Here is a 17,254-nt window from a genome sequence, read left to right on the forward strand (position 1 = left end):
CCAAGAGGAAGCGACACTGAGTGGGATGTACTTGACCCGTGTCCATGTACGCCTCTGGGCTGTGTGTCGCTGCAGCACCGCGTAGGAGGGAGTGAAATACATTATCTTTATCTCCAGCAAATAAAGTGGATAAACTTCAATCACACATTAGACTATAGTTTTGTAAGACGAAAAAAAGCCCCTCTTTAACGCCTGTGTGAAATCTGCCATTTGGAAATGAGAGTGGAACTGTCTGTGTATGACGCACAGGAAGGTAGAGTATTTTAAACACAGCACGGCCGGTTTCCAGAGCCAAAGTCAGCACGGAAACTGCAGCCAGACACTTTTCTCCTCTATAAAACCTTATCAAATTGTAGTAAAAAAAAACCATTTTGTACAAATGAACATTTTCTATTGACTGACATAATATATACAATGATATAAACATAAAGTAAAATCGTTCTACTCCTAAAAATAATTTCAGCACTGAATTTACACATTTTGCTGTTGCTTGAACTTTATAGGCATTAGAATAGCAGAAGAGTTGTATTGGATTGCATTATATTTCAAAAGTGCGCATAATACCCACCTTGTACTTTAAATTACATTGCTTGTTACATTACTTTTTTCATTATGTCTCATGGCTGTATTGTTAGGGAGCATGCAGCCTTACCCATAACAATGGTTAGTTGTGCTGGGCCTTCAGATTCAGAGGCATATCTTCATATCTATTCATATCCAATTCTTAGTAAATCTTTTTACTAGCCTTTGATGCATGCTGCATCAATAATCACCATTAGAAGGTAATAGCTTAAATTATGGTCTTTAACAACTTGTTAGAGCAGTAATCGCAACATGAGTGCTGAAATAGGAAATGTACAGCATAAGGGAAAAAAAAAAAAAAAAAAAAAAATAATGCACATTGTTGAATAAACATTAAAAACAAAATGGCCCAGGTTGAATGATCCACTCAGTGAAGGGCTCTTGGGAGTTTTCAACAAAGGCAGAGACGGGGGTGGCAGCTCTCAGGTGGATTATCGTTGAAGTTCCTCACATGAGTTACAAAAAAGCCCAGCGTGTATTCGGTGTAACACAGCTGAGCGCTTTCTGCTCTGAAGCTTTCATGGTTTCTGTAAACAAAGAAAGTTATAATGAAATTGAACATTGTAGACTAAGGGGATATAAATTATGATAACAATCAAAACAGAGATAAAGTAATAACTAAGAATTATACATACATTCTTGCATGAAAGTGAAAGTTTGGTGGAAATGTATTTATAGTACACTGTTAGTTAGAAAATACATCAACTGTGACTTCTCATGTTGTACCATTTGCCAAAGGAAGCTTCATAAGGCGTTATGAATCCATTTTCTTTATTTTCGGAGCCCACTATATGGCACTCTCTGTTCAACAAAGGGTTGAAAGCACGCTGAATTGCCATTCCTTGATTTTTGTTGTTGTTGCTTTAAACCAAGAGCGCCATCTAGTGGGCTCAGACAATAGAGAAAATGGTTCACAAATCATGAAGCTTTATTTGGCCATCACTACCATTTGGCAATAATCAAACTTCCTGCTTCCCACAGTGTGTGGCTGTGATGTGACTTTTCCCCAAAAACTTCACCATTGGGTATGTTTACATGCACACCAATATTCCACTATTATTCCGACTATGACAATATTCCAAATTTGATTCAGGTCATGTAAACAGCATATTCCGTCTGGATATTCCGAATAAGGCCTTTTTTCCACATATAGCATTTTCCGATTATGACGTGGGATATGCCAGTATTATTCGGGTTTAAGAAAAAAAAAGAAAAAGAATATGCGTCTCAATCAGGGTTTTTACAGCCTCTTGGCTGTTTGCGGGTTATGGTCAGCTCTGTGCGTTGCTATGGTTGCTGTACACAAACTAACCAGCCAACAGTTTGCAAGGCTGTGGACCCGGTAGAGATGCATGCCTAAAAGATAAGGAGAAAACACAAACATTATCAAAGACTTGGATATCAACAGGTTTTTGGATATGCGCCGATCTTTTCAAGAAGCTGGTTGAAGGAATGACAGAGGAAGGCTGTGTTCACACGGTCGAACACGTCCGCGACCGGTGGAAATTTAATTTACAAGACCAAAAGCGAATATGCATATCCACTTGCATCTTTGTATTGACTTTATAAGCAACAAGCTGCCTTCGAAATTATCTTTTAGTTCAGTCTGAACACACTTTAAGAGGCTGAATTTAATTTGACCAGAGAACTCATTATGTTGCACAGTCAATACAAAAACATGAATGAGATGCAACAGTTGAGACTTTTCAGTATGAAAGCAGAGATTATCTGCGTCCACATCTTAAACAACTACCCAAAACGGCCTCCCTCCCCTCCACTAATCTCCCTTTGCTTCTCGCCTTTATGTCGTTCTAATCTTTAACTACATCTTAGCGACATCTCCCTCTGAGATATTTGAGACATGTTTGAGATGTGTATCTTTTTGCAGCGCCTTGAAGGCTAACTTCCATTTCTTTTTTTATAATAGATGCAATCTTAATGCAAGGCAGTGTGTGAAGATGTGAGGAACAAGGCTATTTTAAGAATGGCAAATTTGTCCAGGCTGCATCATTTGCCAAATAGCGTGATTTAGCTTGAAAGACCATAGCTATCTTCTAAGTCTAATTGTAATATATAGAGCAGTCACTGTGGAAATGAACTATTACTCTTTGTCTTTCTTTCCTTCTCTGGTTCTTTTGTATTTATACGATCATGTTCTTTTTGTCTCATGCTTGATCTTTGAACATGTCAGTCTCTCCAAACGTTTTGCCCTTTGTCTCTTTATCTTTGTGACTTTAATTTTCTCCATCTACACTTCTCTTATTAATGTGTCTGCTCTTCATTTTTCCTCAACTCGCAGCACTACAGCAGATGCCAAGTAGGAAATTGTTTATGTATCGTCATTTCCATTTTACAATCCATGTATTATAGAAGCACTAATGATGTTTGTGCTATGGTTATTCACTTCTTTGTTCTCTCCATGCAGAGTGACAGATCGGTATGGGTGAATAAGGGTGTATGAGAGAGGACATGAGGTTGTTATTAAAGACATTTGTCACAGCTTCAGGATTTGCCGGTTTGGACGCAAACGCAGAAGGAGAGATGAGGAGGTAGCAGGGAGAGTTTCAATGATTCAATGATGAAAATAAACTCATAAAATGAACACATCCACAAATACTTCAGAGGGCCAAAACTGCAGGTGAAGTGTAAACAATTAGCAATTAGCATCTTATGTCACTGTTTTACATAATACTCTACATGAATATTTGAATATAAGTACGAGGTTGTTCACAAAATTGTTTCAATATTAATATCATATACCTATTGTGCCAAATTGAATATTAAGTAACACACAATGAGGTGCTATGAGAATGCTGATGACAGAGTGAACCAAAACAAAAGTTGCAGACAAGACTGCTAAACAATGAGCTGGAACTCGCTATAAAACTTTGTAAAGCAGAAGGGAGCTGCAGGTTCAGGTGATAATTCTCTGTAAGTAGCTACATCACTACAAGCTTTTTCACATTGTCAAATTGTTGTTTGATAGATTGTTCATAAAAAAAAAAAAAAAAAAACATCAATTACAGCCTCTTTAGTCTTGTCACATCATAAAAACCTGCCCTTTTGGAAGGCACAGGCAAATGATGGCGTCCTGCTGACTGAGGCATCAGATCAGGTTCTATGTGTCGTTTGAGAGGGCGTGGACAAAGGAAGTATTTTAGGCGTGTAATTTGGAGGATTTATTGGATTAAACTTTGAACCACAGCTATGTTTTAGGTGTCCTGCCAAACAATTTTGCTGCGCACCTCTCAGCAAGGCTGGATTACCATCTGGGCAAATGCTCGGCTCCCTGAACATCAGAGGCCCAAGTTGCAGGTTCACTCCCATCGCGTAAAATGCAACGTTTGGTCAGGTGCCTTTGGCATTTGATATTGACGCAAGAAGTCTCCTTTAGTGTCACGTTCAGACGCGCTTGGTCAGGACTCTTGGGGTCACTATTTGACACTCTGGTTCAGAACGTACGTTTAACTGACATGCGGCACGAGAACGGACAGTTAGGTTTAGGATAAGATTGTGGGTGGGGCTACAAAATGTACAGTACAGGCCAAAAGTTTGGACACACTTTCTCATTCAATGCGTTTCCTTTTTATTTTCATGACTATTTACATTGTAGATTTTCACTGAAGGCATCAAAACTATGAATGAACACATATGGAGTTATGTACTTAACAAAAAAGTGTGAAATAACTAAAAACATGTCTTATATTTTAGATTCTTTAAAGTAGCCACCCTTTGCTTTTTTATTAATAAGGGAAAAAATTCCACTAATTAACCCTGACAAAGCACACCTGTGAAGTGAAAACCATTTCAGGTGACTACCTCATGAAGCTCATTGAGAGAACACCAAGGGTTTGCAGAGTTATCAAAAAAGCAAAGGGTGGCTACTTTGAGGAATCTAAAATATAAGACATGTTTTCAGTTATTTCACACTTTTTTGTTAAGTACATAATTTCATATTTGTTCATTCATAGTTTTGATGCCTTCGGTGAGAATCTACAATGTAAATAGTCATGAAGATAAAGAAACACATTGAATGAGAAGGTGTGTCCAAACGTTTTGCCTGTACTGTATGTTTCTGTGACACCATGAGACACAAACCCCAGACTCCTGGGTGCAAGTCCTGTGTTGTATGACTCACTACTCACTACTGTTGTACTGTTGTCGCTCATAATGCTACATCACCCTACAGCACTGCGGCCAAGCTGCTGCTCTGCCTGCCGCGTCCTGTACAGACGCTAAAGGGGTGATTTTTGCGTTGGTTTCCGACGCTGAGAGCCGCTGACCAAGCGAGTTGGGAGTGAGAAACAGTTGGTTCATTATAGTAGTTTGTGGTGATTTTAGTATTTGTAATATGGTAATATGTACCAAAGAATGATAACTGAAATCAAAAGGTAGATCCTGGATTGTTTTTTTTTGTTTTGTTTTTTTTATATTGAAGCCCTATTTAAAACACTCATGTTCAAAAAGTGAACATACAGTATGTCAAAAGGACATTGTGTTTTGCCCAAAATCCCAGAAACAACAAGTGCTCCTATTCTGGAAGACTACCCTGCCTCAGGTTTGATGTCAACAGCTGTGATAATTTAATTATTTATTTGAGACTATGCACCATGTAAACTTAGTATCTACTGAATTAAAAAAATAGTTTTAAGTCTAGATTTTGACAGGCCCTTCTTTAAGGCAGAATACTTACACAATGCAAAGAGAGTGGGAGGAACTGGGGTCATAGGGGCTTAAGTTTGGCCTTGGGACAAAAAAACAGTAATGATTTGTTTTCCATGGTTATGATTTAAAAAAATATATTTTAAAAAGTGTGCTTTGCTTGTTGCTTTCCCTCCTATTAATCAGTATAAATAAATCAGCTAATCATGCTGTACGTAAGCCATGTTACACATTTAAATAAGAGGCAATTGTAATCAACCAATGTAACTTTGCCTGGGGTGTGACCCTGCAAAAAAAAACATTCACATACAATGGTTTTTATCAGACCAAGGCATTGGACTTAAAGCAACCTTCCCTTTGTATCTTTTAAAAGTTTAAATGTTCTTCCACAAACACCTGCGCTTGCTCTCCGTCACTTACATTTTTCACCTCTCTCCCTCCTTCCTTTGCACTGTTCTCCGCGAGACAGCCGGTACATTGCAGGCAGCTGTGGCCGCAGGTGTGGGAGTGAAGCAAAAGATGGCGATAGTTTTCTCTGCTGTCAGAGGGCTCTGCCACATCCAGTCCTCAGCCTGCCTTCACACGCTCCGCCTGCCACAAGCTGTGTGCTTGACTGCCAGAAATGGGAACAAACATCTGCCTCATTCACTGCTAATGTTGCATTATAAAAAAAACACATGTATTTTAAATAGATCTGTCCTTCCTCTGTTTCCTAGGTAACCGAAACAAGGACGGGCCCTCTCGGCTGCAGTAACTACGACAGCTTGGATTCAGTTAGCTCGGTGTTGGTGCACAGTCCGGAAAATAAGATCCACCTAAAGGGTAAGGCTGCCCACACACACACACACGCACACACACACACACGCACGCACGCACGCACGCACGCACGCACGCACGCACGCACGCACACACACACACACACACACACACACACTCACGCACCATTTCTAACGTATTTTCATCTTAAATCTATGTGCACACACAGACACAGTCACAGCCCTGAAGAAAAGCTCCATTGAACACACACACTGCCGACACCACCATCAACCACCCTGCCTGCCAAGCCTCTCACCCCCTGTGTGTAGTAGTTGGCCCGGATGACCCTTTACTTTACGCTGCAGTAGTTTATATGTCTGTTCTGCCTGACTGGCTCTCAATCTCATGGGGAATCTCTTATCTTACCAGGCTTTAGATGAACCGTGTCTGGCCACACTGACCCTAAACTGACCCCTCCAACTACACCTGGAACACTCAGTGCACAAGTAAAGCTGAAGTGGTCATCCACGGATAGCCTTCTTATTTGAGAAAAATCTATCACCAAATGATTCTGATGAGTGATATCGGTGGAATAAGAAACCTCTCTCTGACACCCAATCGCTGCAAATAAATGTCAGGCTTAATAAGGCTTAATAACATGTTGGCTAAATAACCTCATTAACTTTTGCAACACATGGTGCAATTCAGTTGTGCAGAATTTGCAGCAATAGCCCTTACTAACTTATTTACTTTGTGGCAAACAAGCCAGTGTCACAGTATCAGCCTCTAGTTTAAAACTGTTAATTTTCACCCATCTTCTATTTCAAAAGTAAAGATATATTTCTTTCTCAGAAGAGTGATAGTTTTGTAATTCATGACTGTGATACAAGTATAAAAGAACCAATGTTGTAATGTAACTACTTTTTCAGGTAAAATGTAGTGTAACGCGCTACTACTGAAAATTTTGTAACGAAACGTAGTTCCTTTTTCAATTCGGTCAAAACTATACTTTTCCCAGGGACAGATTTGACAGCGACACTTCCTTCTCAGCTGGGCGCTCACAAGCACCACGCGTTATGTGAGAGAGGCTGATAGCAGAGCAGCCAACGCTAACTTTTGAGAGCGTTTTAAGCTTCGTGGCTTTTTGCTGGACGGCGCTCTAAGCGGAGAGCTCCGTGACACATGCCACTACATCGCTGAGGACTGGCGGTTAAATCGGCTGTCCTACAAACAGAGCATGACACAAAGCTGACAACCTCACAGATGGATGCGGTGGAGATGGCCTCATACATAGGCTACACGCAGTGGACCACTGTGGATTTGTGTCGGTCGCACGGACACGCAAGGATTTCCAGAATAGAGGCTGCATGTGTCTACGACAATGCACGGACCATCATGGCTGCTCGACCAGTACAAGTCGATACAGACATTACATACACACTAACACCGTGTAATGCAAATGGCCCGCGCTTGACTCGTTCATAATGAATCAGCCGTCACTCTGTGAGTAGAAAATCCAGTGTGCAGTGTAGTTCAGACACTTCACTGATAAACCATATATTGGCTTTATGGTCAAAGACAGTTTTTGTATAATTAATTTCAGTCTCTGCTTTTAAAAGTAACGTAAAAGTAACGAGTAACGTTAAAAAGTTACTCTTCATATTGGGTAACTAAGTAAAGTAACGGATTACTTTTTTAAGAAGTAAGGAGTAACGAGCAAACACTACTTTTTAAAAGTAACTTCCCCAACACTGAAAAGAACCCATTGTTACTATTTTAGTTCAAAGAAAATGATCTACACACCAAGGGTGACATCTGCAGTTATGGACCAGAGTTTGTTGGAGGAAAGGTGAAAACTGTGGTTAGTGGGCAGAGCGTGTATAATAAAAAGTTATACTTTATTAATCCCGCAAGGGAAATTACAAAATATGAAATATAAATAAGGGTATAAGCTATTTAAGATTACACTAAGGAGCAGTAATTAGCATGGCCAATTCAAAGCACTAATGGCCATTGTTGGTAATCTGGGAAATGAGGCTGTGCCTGTACTGGATAGCAACTGATGTATTCTGCCACGCCAGCATCAGCAGCTCTGCTTGGCTCCTTATGAAGCAGACTAATAACATTTGGAAATAACTAATTGCCTCACTGGTCTATCAGGCTTCATCATTATGGGCACACCTGACATTATATCCAAGCTCAAGTTTTGGTCAGTTCCCAGCGACATAGTTTAGTTCAATAATTAAGGCATATATATATATATATATATATATATATATATATATGTGTGTATATTCACTACCGGTCTTTACTAAGTTTTAGAACACCCCAAATTTTCCAGGTTTATATTGAAATTCATGCAGTTCAATGTCTTATTGTACTCTGAAATGAAAGAATAGAACAAATGAACAATTTAAGTTAAAAAATAAATCATGGAATCAATTTATGAACCAAAATGTATTTAAAAAAAAGTAGCCCCCTTTGGCAGATATAACAGCTGAACACACTCGTTGCATTCTTTCTACAATGGAAATCAAATATTCTTCAGAAAGTTCTTCCCAACTCTGTTGCAGAAGTTCCCATAAATGTGTGGCGCTTGTAGGTTGCTTTGATTTCACTTTTCTGTCCAGTTCATCCCAAACCAGCTCAATGGGGTTTAAGTCTGGTGACTGTGCTAGTCACTCCATGTTTTTAAGCTTACCATCTTGTTCTTTTTTGCTAAGGTAGTTCTGGCATAGCTTGGACTTGTGTTTTGGGTCATTATCTTGCTGTAGGATGAACCCCTAACAAACTAGGCGCATACCAGAGGGTACTGCATGGTGCTGCAAAATGCTGTGGTAGCCGTTTTGGTTCAGGGTGCCTTTCACTCTGTACAAATCACCGACCCTGGATCCAGCAAAACAGCCCCAGACCATCATGCTTCCTCCTCCATGTTTGACAGTTGATGTCACACACTGAGGAACCATCCTTTCGCCTACTCCACGGCATATAAAAATCCTGCGTGATGAACCAAAGATTTTCAAAGCACCTTCTTCCAGTCTTCAGTAGTCCATTGATGGTTCTTGGCCCAGGCAAGCCTCTATTTCTGATTCTGACGTCTTAGCAATGGCTTTCTTGCTGCAACTCGACCTATCAAACCTGCAGCTCGAAGTCTTCTCTTTACAGTTGAAACTGAGACTTGCTTATTACGACCACTATTAAGCTGTGCTTGAAGCTGTTGTCCTGTGAGCCGCCTATCACGCAAGCTGTTGACTCTCAGAAACTTGTCTTCTCATTCTGTTGTGGCTTTGGGTCTGCCAGACCTCTTCTGTCAGAGTTTCCCCCAGTTTCTAAGTGCCTTTTGATGGTGAAGAATACTGTACACACTGACACCTTGACTTTCTTCACAATTTCTCTGTAGGAAAGACCAACATTCTTAAGTGTTATAATGGTCTGTCTCTCTTCCATTGTTATTTGCTTTTTTCCCGCCATTTTTATAGCAACACACTACTTTCTGCAGTACAATACTGTTCAAATAATGCTCACGAGGGTACGGTACCACAGTGTGTTCCAACAATACTTTTATACAAACAGAGGGGGTTGTAAGTAATCCAGACAAGTTGGAACACCTGTGGGAATTGGTAGCACCAACTTTCAAAGCTTGATCAACCTCCATTGCTGCAGAACAGCTTTACGTTGTTTACCCATTTCTTATTCCCTGAAAAAGGCCTTTTTGTAAAATACTGAAATGTACATTATTTTTCAGTTTTGGATAACCTTACTTTTTTTTTAACCTCAGGCAGTTCGCCACTTACCTTTGTACCATTTCAAGCTATTCATTGGACTTGAACTGCTAAAATTTCAATAAAAAAACTAAAGAAATTGGGGTGTTCTAAAACTTTTGACCAGTAGTGCATAAATATATATATATATATATATATATATATATATATATATATATATATATATATATATATATATATATATATATATATATATATATATATATGTATATATATATATATATATATATATATATATATATATATATATATATATATATATATATATATATATATATATATATATATATATATATATAGGCTACTCATATAAACAAAGTGTAGTAAAACAAACACCTAAATGTGTATTTTGGTTGTTTTCTTTCCAGTAGTCTGAAAGAATATGGAAGAAGAAAAATAGCCAACGTTTCAAAATTAACAAGTTTATGTGGTGTCTGGCCTTAAAAGCATTCCAGTTTTCAAAGGCAAGTAATTGCATGAAACTTAGACTATATTATCGCATGTTCCTTAAAAAAAAAAAAAAAAAACGTGTACCACTGATGATGTGATTCAAATTTAGGAGAACTTGAGAAACTACATATCCAGCGCATTTTAAGAACAGTTTAATACAGAATATTGAAGGGAACAGATTTGTCTTATTTGCCAGATTTCCATATTTAATATACTGGGAGGACGGAAGATCCCCACATATCCACCTTCTGACACACAACAATTACACAAATTTGTCCAAATTGTTCTTAAGTGGTGACTTTAATTTGACATGGTATCTAAATAATCTTGAGTCATGTTTATCTCTTTTATCGGTGTTTCAAGCCCCCAACGTCTCCACCGGATCTCAGTGAACCTCTGTGGCGCGTTTTGCATTATCTGGCAGATTTTGGGAGACCACGCTCCATGCTCCGTGCACTGCCGCCACTGAGAGAAATCCCACACCATTCATTTAAACACACTGCCCACACTGCCATGACACAGAGCCAGATTAAAGTCAGCAAAATATCTCTTTGAATCTCTGCAGAACACATACATTGACAATGGAACTTGCATATTTATAGATTCTGGATTTTTGAATGAGGGAGAACAATGTGGAAAACCCACATCAGACGGAAAATAATGTTCAAAGCAGATAATTTTTATATGTTTTAAAACATGCCTGGAGAGAATATTTTAAAGTAGATTCAGTCTCATTTTCCCCCCCGGCTTATACCACATGTCAGCAAAATTTAGTTCCAGCTCTAATATTACATTGTTTTTTGTTTCATAACAGTTTTCAAGGGTCACTTGATCATCACAAGTGGCTCACTGGGTAATTTCCCTTGGATTTTCAATGGAGTCAGCGTTTGTAGTTTTCATGCTGGCTAACTGCCTTGTTCCCATTTTTCTTGTAGATGAAGCAGAAATACACAACTCATTACTTCTGATGTAATTTTCTGTGGATTGTATCACTTCAGGTGTTGAAAATCCAGCAGCAGATACTCTTCTATTACTACTGCTAAAACAGACGGTATAGAATAGATTGTTTTGGGTCATAGTATAAGCATAAAGAAAAGAAGAGACTATCAAAATACCATTATCCTTCCTGGCCACCCAGCTTTTAACTTTCCTTTAAGAGAATAATCACTCGTGCTGATCTGTAAACTTCCAAAAAAGGAGACAAAGGTGGGGGCAAACTTTCTAGTCATTTAAATTTGTCCTTGAAACAGTACTTAATCCCAAGTGTGAAGTATCACACATTTCATTGAGCTACTTCTTCACAGTGGGTACTTAAGATTTCTCCAAAGCTGAAGTATAATTTGCTGTAAATCCAAAGCAATAGTGTTGTTAGAATGCAGTCAGTGTGCCCCGAGTATTATCAGCATGGAATCTTGTTGAAGTGTGGAATCTAACAAAGTAAGAAAAATCACTTGGATTCAGAGCAGCAGCTCTATGTAAAAGCTTGAACTAAATAAGGCATTGTGAGGCATTTTTCTAACAGAGAATGACACTGGACCTGCATGACTATCTGAACACGACTTCTACGACGTCTGGACCTCTCTGGAATTTAGCTCGCACCTGAGAGAAAACTTATATATACAAGGCATTTTAATTAATGCAAATAACCAAAACATGTCATCATATTCCTATTCTTCAGTTTCTAAGTTTTGATAGGTGCATGGTAATACCAATAAATATCACCCTTTTCCAGCACCTTTTTCAACTTTCAACCACTGAGAGGAGTACAGGAACAGGAAAAAGAAAAGGAAATAACTTGTGGTTCAAAATTAGCTAATAGTGTAATTGTGTATTCATTCATGTAGAGCCCCATCACTTACTTTAAGAAAATGGAGGGCCTTCAAAGTTTCACAGTGAGTTATAAATAATAAATATTGGTATTTGTAGATTCAAGAACAATGAGTTTAGACATTAATTTGTCAGGTCCAGGCCTAGGGAAGTTTTATTTGTAGGTACATTAAGACATTGGTTGGAGGTTGGCTGAAATTAAATTTCTTAAATGTACTATGTGTAGCCCATATATTGTCTTATATTATATTGCCCTCTTTTCCATTTATTTACTAATGGCATTGGTAGTATGTTGATTTTGTAATGGAATTGGAGAACCACAATCCCAACCAATTATCCTGATGGGTTCCATTTAACTGGAATTTCAGAACTCTTATACTGGCAGCCCAATCAACAACAGTTAGCTCATGCAAGTTGTTTCTGGCATTTGTAGCACTAAATAAAATCAGTATTTAGGTGCCTAGTGTAATCATGTGTTAAGGAATGAGTACCTGCGGGGGAAGCTATTTTAAAACGGGTATGTCTGTGGGAAGATACATTCAGATGTAACTGTTGAATGTTTGGCTCCATTAGTACTTCCTTGTAATTCCTCCAATTCCTACTGTAAACCTCTCCACTGTAACAGGATGAACCACTCTAACTACAGAGCCTCTTTATGTTTGAGCCTCTGCGCCGCTGATAAATCATAAAAGAGAAGAAAAAGGCTATTTCAGAGTTATAAGACAGAAAAGTGTTACATCATTTTGTGGTAATATGGTAGAAACTCTAAAGCTCAGTGCAGTACATTCTCTTGCCAAGAAGAAAAAGTCTCTTTGAATTTTCTATTCCCGAATGCTTCAACGCTCCACTGTTCTTACTCTTTCTAATCTCTGACTCTGATTGCATGTCTGTGTGTGTGTGTGTGTGTGTGTGTGTGTGTGTGTGTGTGTGTGTGTGTGTGTGTGTGTGTGTGTGTGTTATCTACCTTTAGGCTTTGCCTGGGTGTTTGTGTGTGAGTGAATGTGCTTCTGTGAAATGAAGACCACTGCCAAAGTGCCAACAGTGGCTGCCCTTCTCTCATCATTAATGACTGTCAGAAACAGCCTGACTTTCTGCCTTGATTCTGCCATGCTTTGAAGTAGAGTTGCAAAAGATTGTTTGTTTTTCTTTTGAAATTAAACCTCTGTGGTTATTAGTTTTGCAGCTCTATGGTGTTTATACATGCGTATGTGTTTGGGTGTAGGTGGTGTGCTTGAGTGTGAGTGCATCACCATCATATCAAGAGTCCAGGAACAGCAAGTTCAGTAACAACACACAAATGCGTGTGGGAAGAGATGGGAACACAAAATACAGAAACCACTGCATCAGTTAGATTAGGCAGCCTTCAGTTTACATAATCTTCACTCACAAGACCAAAGCAAGACCTCCACCGGAAGGGAAGTGTACTCATATAAATACAGACTCAGAGAATACAGTATCTGTGCCCTACATATGATTCACCCCCGAAACTCAGATTAACAGCATGGCTACTCCTGACAGATTTACTAGGATCTGCAGTGACGTCATTCTCAGGCAATGTTTTGGAATAAAAGAAACATATTTTAAATTACGGGAGTCAAATATTTGCCAGTGTCTTTCTTTTCCAAATGATTGCAATTGAATTATTGTCACCATTTCAAAAACATTTTAATATACAGAAAGACTTAAACATTCACTTAGGTCATATTTTGGTAGGTTAGGTCATTCCTCTCTGTAATGATCATGCACGTGGGAACCTATTTTCAGTGTGTGTGTGTGTGTGTGTGTGTGTGTGTGTGTGTGTCTGTGCGTGTGGGGGAGGGGGTTTCCCTGCCCAGGAAACGAGGTGTGCAACAGCTAACTTGCACTCACACATTCCTCTTTAGAATTAAGCCCTGTGAGTTGCAGAATCATGTTCTGTTGTTAAATCTGCGTGAAAAAAATACAACAGGATAAATAATGTATCCATACCTCATCAAATCCATGTTAATGCTACCTCTAAAAGGGCCCAGCAAAGACTTTTAAAATCTTTAAATGACACAATGATTCATTTAATCAGTTTTAACCTTGTGTATAGAGCTCAACAGTGACCTCCCACTTTTTGAACTGCTCCAGTTTGCGAATTGAATGTCCCCATTCATTCGAAAATCAGATTAAACATGACCATAAAACATTTGAAACAGCGAAACAAAGTTCATTTACACAGGCCATTTCATTTTATGTATGCAAATGAGTTTATTGGAATGGCAGGTAAGGTGGAGGGGGGATGAAAGAAGGTCGGAAACTGAGGAATGAGAGGAGCTGAGGGGCTGGAAAGAACAAAATACCCTTTGTAAGTCCAGACCTTGACCTTCCTCCTGTAATAGCAGGTACAAAATTACCACTTTAGTCCTCCTCTGAGACCTCTAGGAGTACTTTCAGGGTCTCCAGCACACAAAACTGATGCTGAAGAGTAGAGGCAGTCACTTTATTTGTAGCCTGGATTCTAACCTCAAAGGACTTCAGCAACAACTACTCCCATTTGATAACTTGGCTGTAACTTTGTCCCCTATTCCTCCCTATTCTATTTCCACATTCTCCTGGAAAGTACCTTTATGGCACCTGTCCTCTCTTTTAACCACCAGCTATGTAGGTAAGAATCCTTGAATCTGTCCACTGCCTCATAAGCACCCTCTCATATGTCCCCTTGTCTATCCTTATTGAGGAGGCTCTTTCATACGGACTTTCTCAAAAATTAAAATTTAAAATTGTAATATCCTAAGTGTATGTTTGACACACACTCACACACACTCATTCTCTGCACGTTGAGTAAAAATCACATAGATAACCTGTGTAAACCTCAATCGCCTGAATACAAAAGCCTTACCCACGAAATTAAACAATTTCAAAAACTCAAAAACAGAATGTAAACATACAGTATGTGCACACATAGTCATTTTCATTTTCAACAAGCAACCTTCCCCTTTTATTAATTCCTCCACTCTGTTCAGGATCCCGGTGAGAGAAATATGAGTCTATAATGGATGTCCCTTGAACATAATATAGGCTTGCTCCAAATGTATCCCACAGTCAAGGTAGTTTCTGTTTCTCAGTTAGTGTATTGGCTAGAAAGGATTTTATAATTCAAGCACAAAAAGGAATCAGCAGGCCCCACTTTTAAGTCAGAAATGACACCATTGCCTGCTGACAGCTGCTCGGTGGCCTTCTCAGAGGGACTCCAGGAAAAACTCTAACAGATCCTCCTCCACTGTGTCCCAAACACGCCTTAGAAATCTGTTGGAATTTCATCAATAGCGGTAGTAGAGCCCAGGGACAGATGCTGTACGACACTTGAGAGCTCCTGCAGGGTGAGAGGTCTGTCAAGTGCCTCCCTCTGCTCAGCCCTAACTCTGGGCAGTCACTGAAACAAATTCTCAGTACACCACCTGTCACTGTATAATACGGCATATAAATCGCTTGCCAAATTCCTTATCGGTTCCTTCTTTGACATCACAGGCCTAAATGGCAGTCTCAAATGTAAAGGTTGTTTAAGGAGAGGTGGAGGGAAAGTGCCAGATGAACCTTCATCCTTTAAAAAAGTACTTGGGGCTATGAAGGCATTTTACCCTTTTAACTTTTTAATTGCCTATATGCTCTCATTCATTCACCTCCAAGCAGGCCATGTCTATTCCCAACCTTACTGTCCTTCATTTTGCATACATTCACCATGTAGCTGAATCTCTCTGTGAAAGCACACAAAACTATCAAGAGAGCACAAAACAACCTGGGAACCAAACCAAAAAAAATGTGCATTTCATTCTTTGCGATAAGTCTGCAGAACATTCAAGTGACAGTCAGATGGAAAGAAAGAAAAAGACAGGCAGGCATAGAGATAAGCGCAAATAGAAACTTAGCGAGTGTGTGATACAGCATCATCGGTGCCAGCCCATGTACTGTACCGTATTTTGAAGCTGAGTCGCTGCCAGCCAGAGGTTCTGAGAGCAGGAGCACACTCCAAGGGTACCAACACCATATCCTCTACAGCAGAGAGTGCATTCCAGTGAAGTGGACCAAGCACTCACTAAAGTAAAAGGCTGGGAGAAAACACACACACACACACACACACACACACACACACACACACACGCACACACATTGATAACTGAGGGGTGGTGATCATGAGGGAGGCTTAAGAGCTTCAAATTGCCCAAAATGGAAAGTGTGGTCTCTGCTGGAGATTGAGAGATTGGAAAAGAGGCAACCATGGGTCTGTTATTTCTGGTCTACTGGGGTGATATAAATCTGTGGCTGACTGGATGGAAGGAAAGCCTTATGGGTAATGACCCTAAAAGCCCCCATCAGAAGGAGACACCCACTGGTCCTGAAATTCACGGTAGGGACTGGAAACAGGTGCCTGAAAAGACAACAAACATTTTATGGATTACAGTCGCCAGTCAAAAACACAAATTATAAGTGTGACACTTATTTATATGATCTCCTAATCCCCTAACCCACCAGCACACTACTGTATATCCCCATGATAAAGACCAGCCCTTTTTTCCAGTCATTTGCTAGATAGTCTTTGTACTACCAGGTCTAAGAGTTCCAGCCTTCGTTCCACTTTCTTTCCTGCTTACTTTGCCCTTGCTGGCAGATTACCTGTCGCCTAACTCTGCTTTGAACTCTTACCAAGTAAATGATTGATTGCTTTCAGTCCTGCTTGCGAGTCCACATCTCTGCGAGTCCACATGGCTACGGTTTGGAAGATTGATGATTGATTGATTCATTGAGTAATTAAGTGGTTGTCTTAATAATCTCTCGACAGAGCACGTTATTAATAAAATGACATCAATGTTTGATTCATTATAATTCAATTTATAATAGGCTATAAATCAAGATGGAATACAAAGGCAGGTAGCAACCTGGGGGCGTAATAATGAGAATAGGTTCTGTTTTCTTAATCACCATGCCCTTCTATGTGCAGCAATTCTTGTGTTAATCAGTACGGGCATTGGCTTAACTGTTAAACTTTTAGGGCTACACGCCAATGCAATCCTATGTAATATATTGTGTGTTATTGGGGATGTAAGAGGCAGTAAGACAGTTGATTTAAATGTACCCTGGAGAGGTTGCAATGCAATGTGTGTATCACACAAATATGAAACATTTGCAAAGCAGATTATTTTTTAATATTATGAAATTCGTGGTGCATGTTTGCA

At 39.4% G+C, this 17,254-nt stretch overlaps 1 protein-coding gene across 1 annotated transcript in view; it reads left to right on the plus strand.

Annotated features, from left to right (window-relative positions):
• brinp2 (bone morphogenetic protein/retinoic acid inducible neural-specific 2) overlaps positions 1-17,254 on the plus strand; it is a 123,908-nt gene that overhangs the window by 55,561 nt on the left and 51,093 nt on the right. The window contains exon 4 of the mRNA XM_028594345.1: positions 5,961-6,066. Coding sequence (XP_028450146.1) covers positions 5,961-6,066 — 106 coding nt within the window. The remainder of the gene's footprint in view (positions 1-5,960; positions 6,067-17,254) is intronic.

The sequence above is a fragment of the Perca flavescens genome, chromosome 12 (assembly GCF_004354835.1).
Source record: "Perca flavescens isolate YP-PL-M2 chromosome 12, PFLA_1.0, whole genome shotgun sequence".
Taxonomy (NCBI): domain Eukaryota; kingdom Metazoa; phylum Chordata; class Actinopteri; order Perciformes; family Percidae; genus Perca; species Perca flavescens.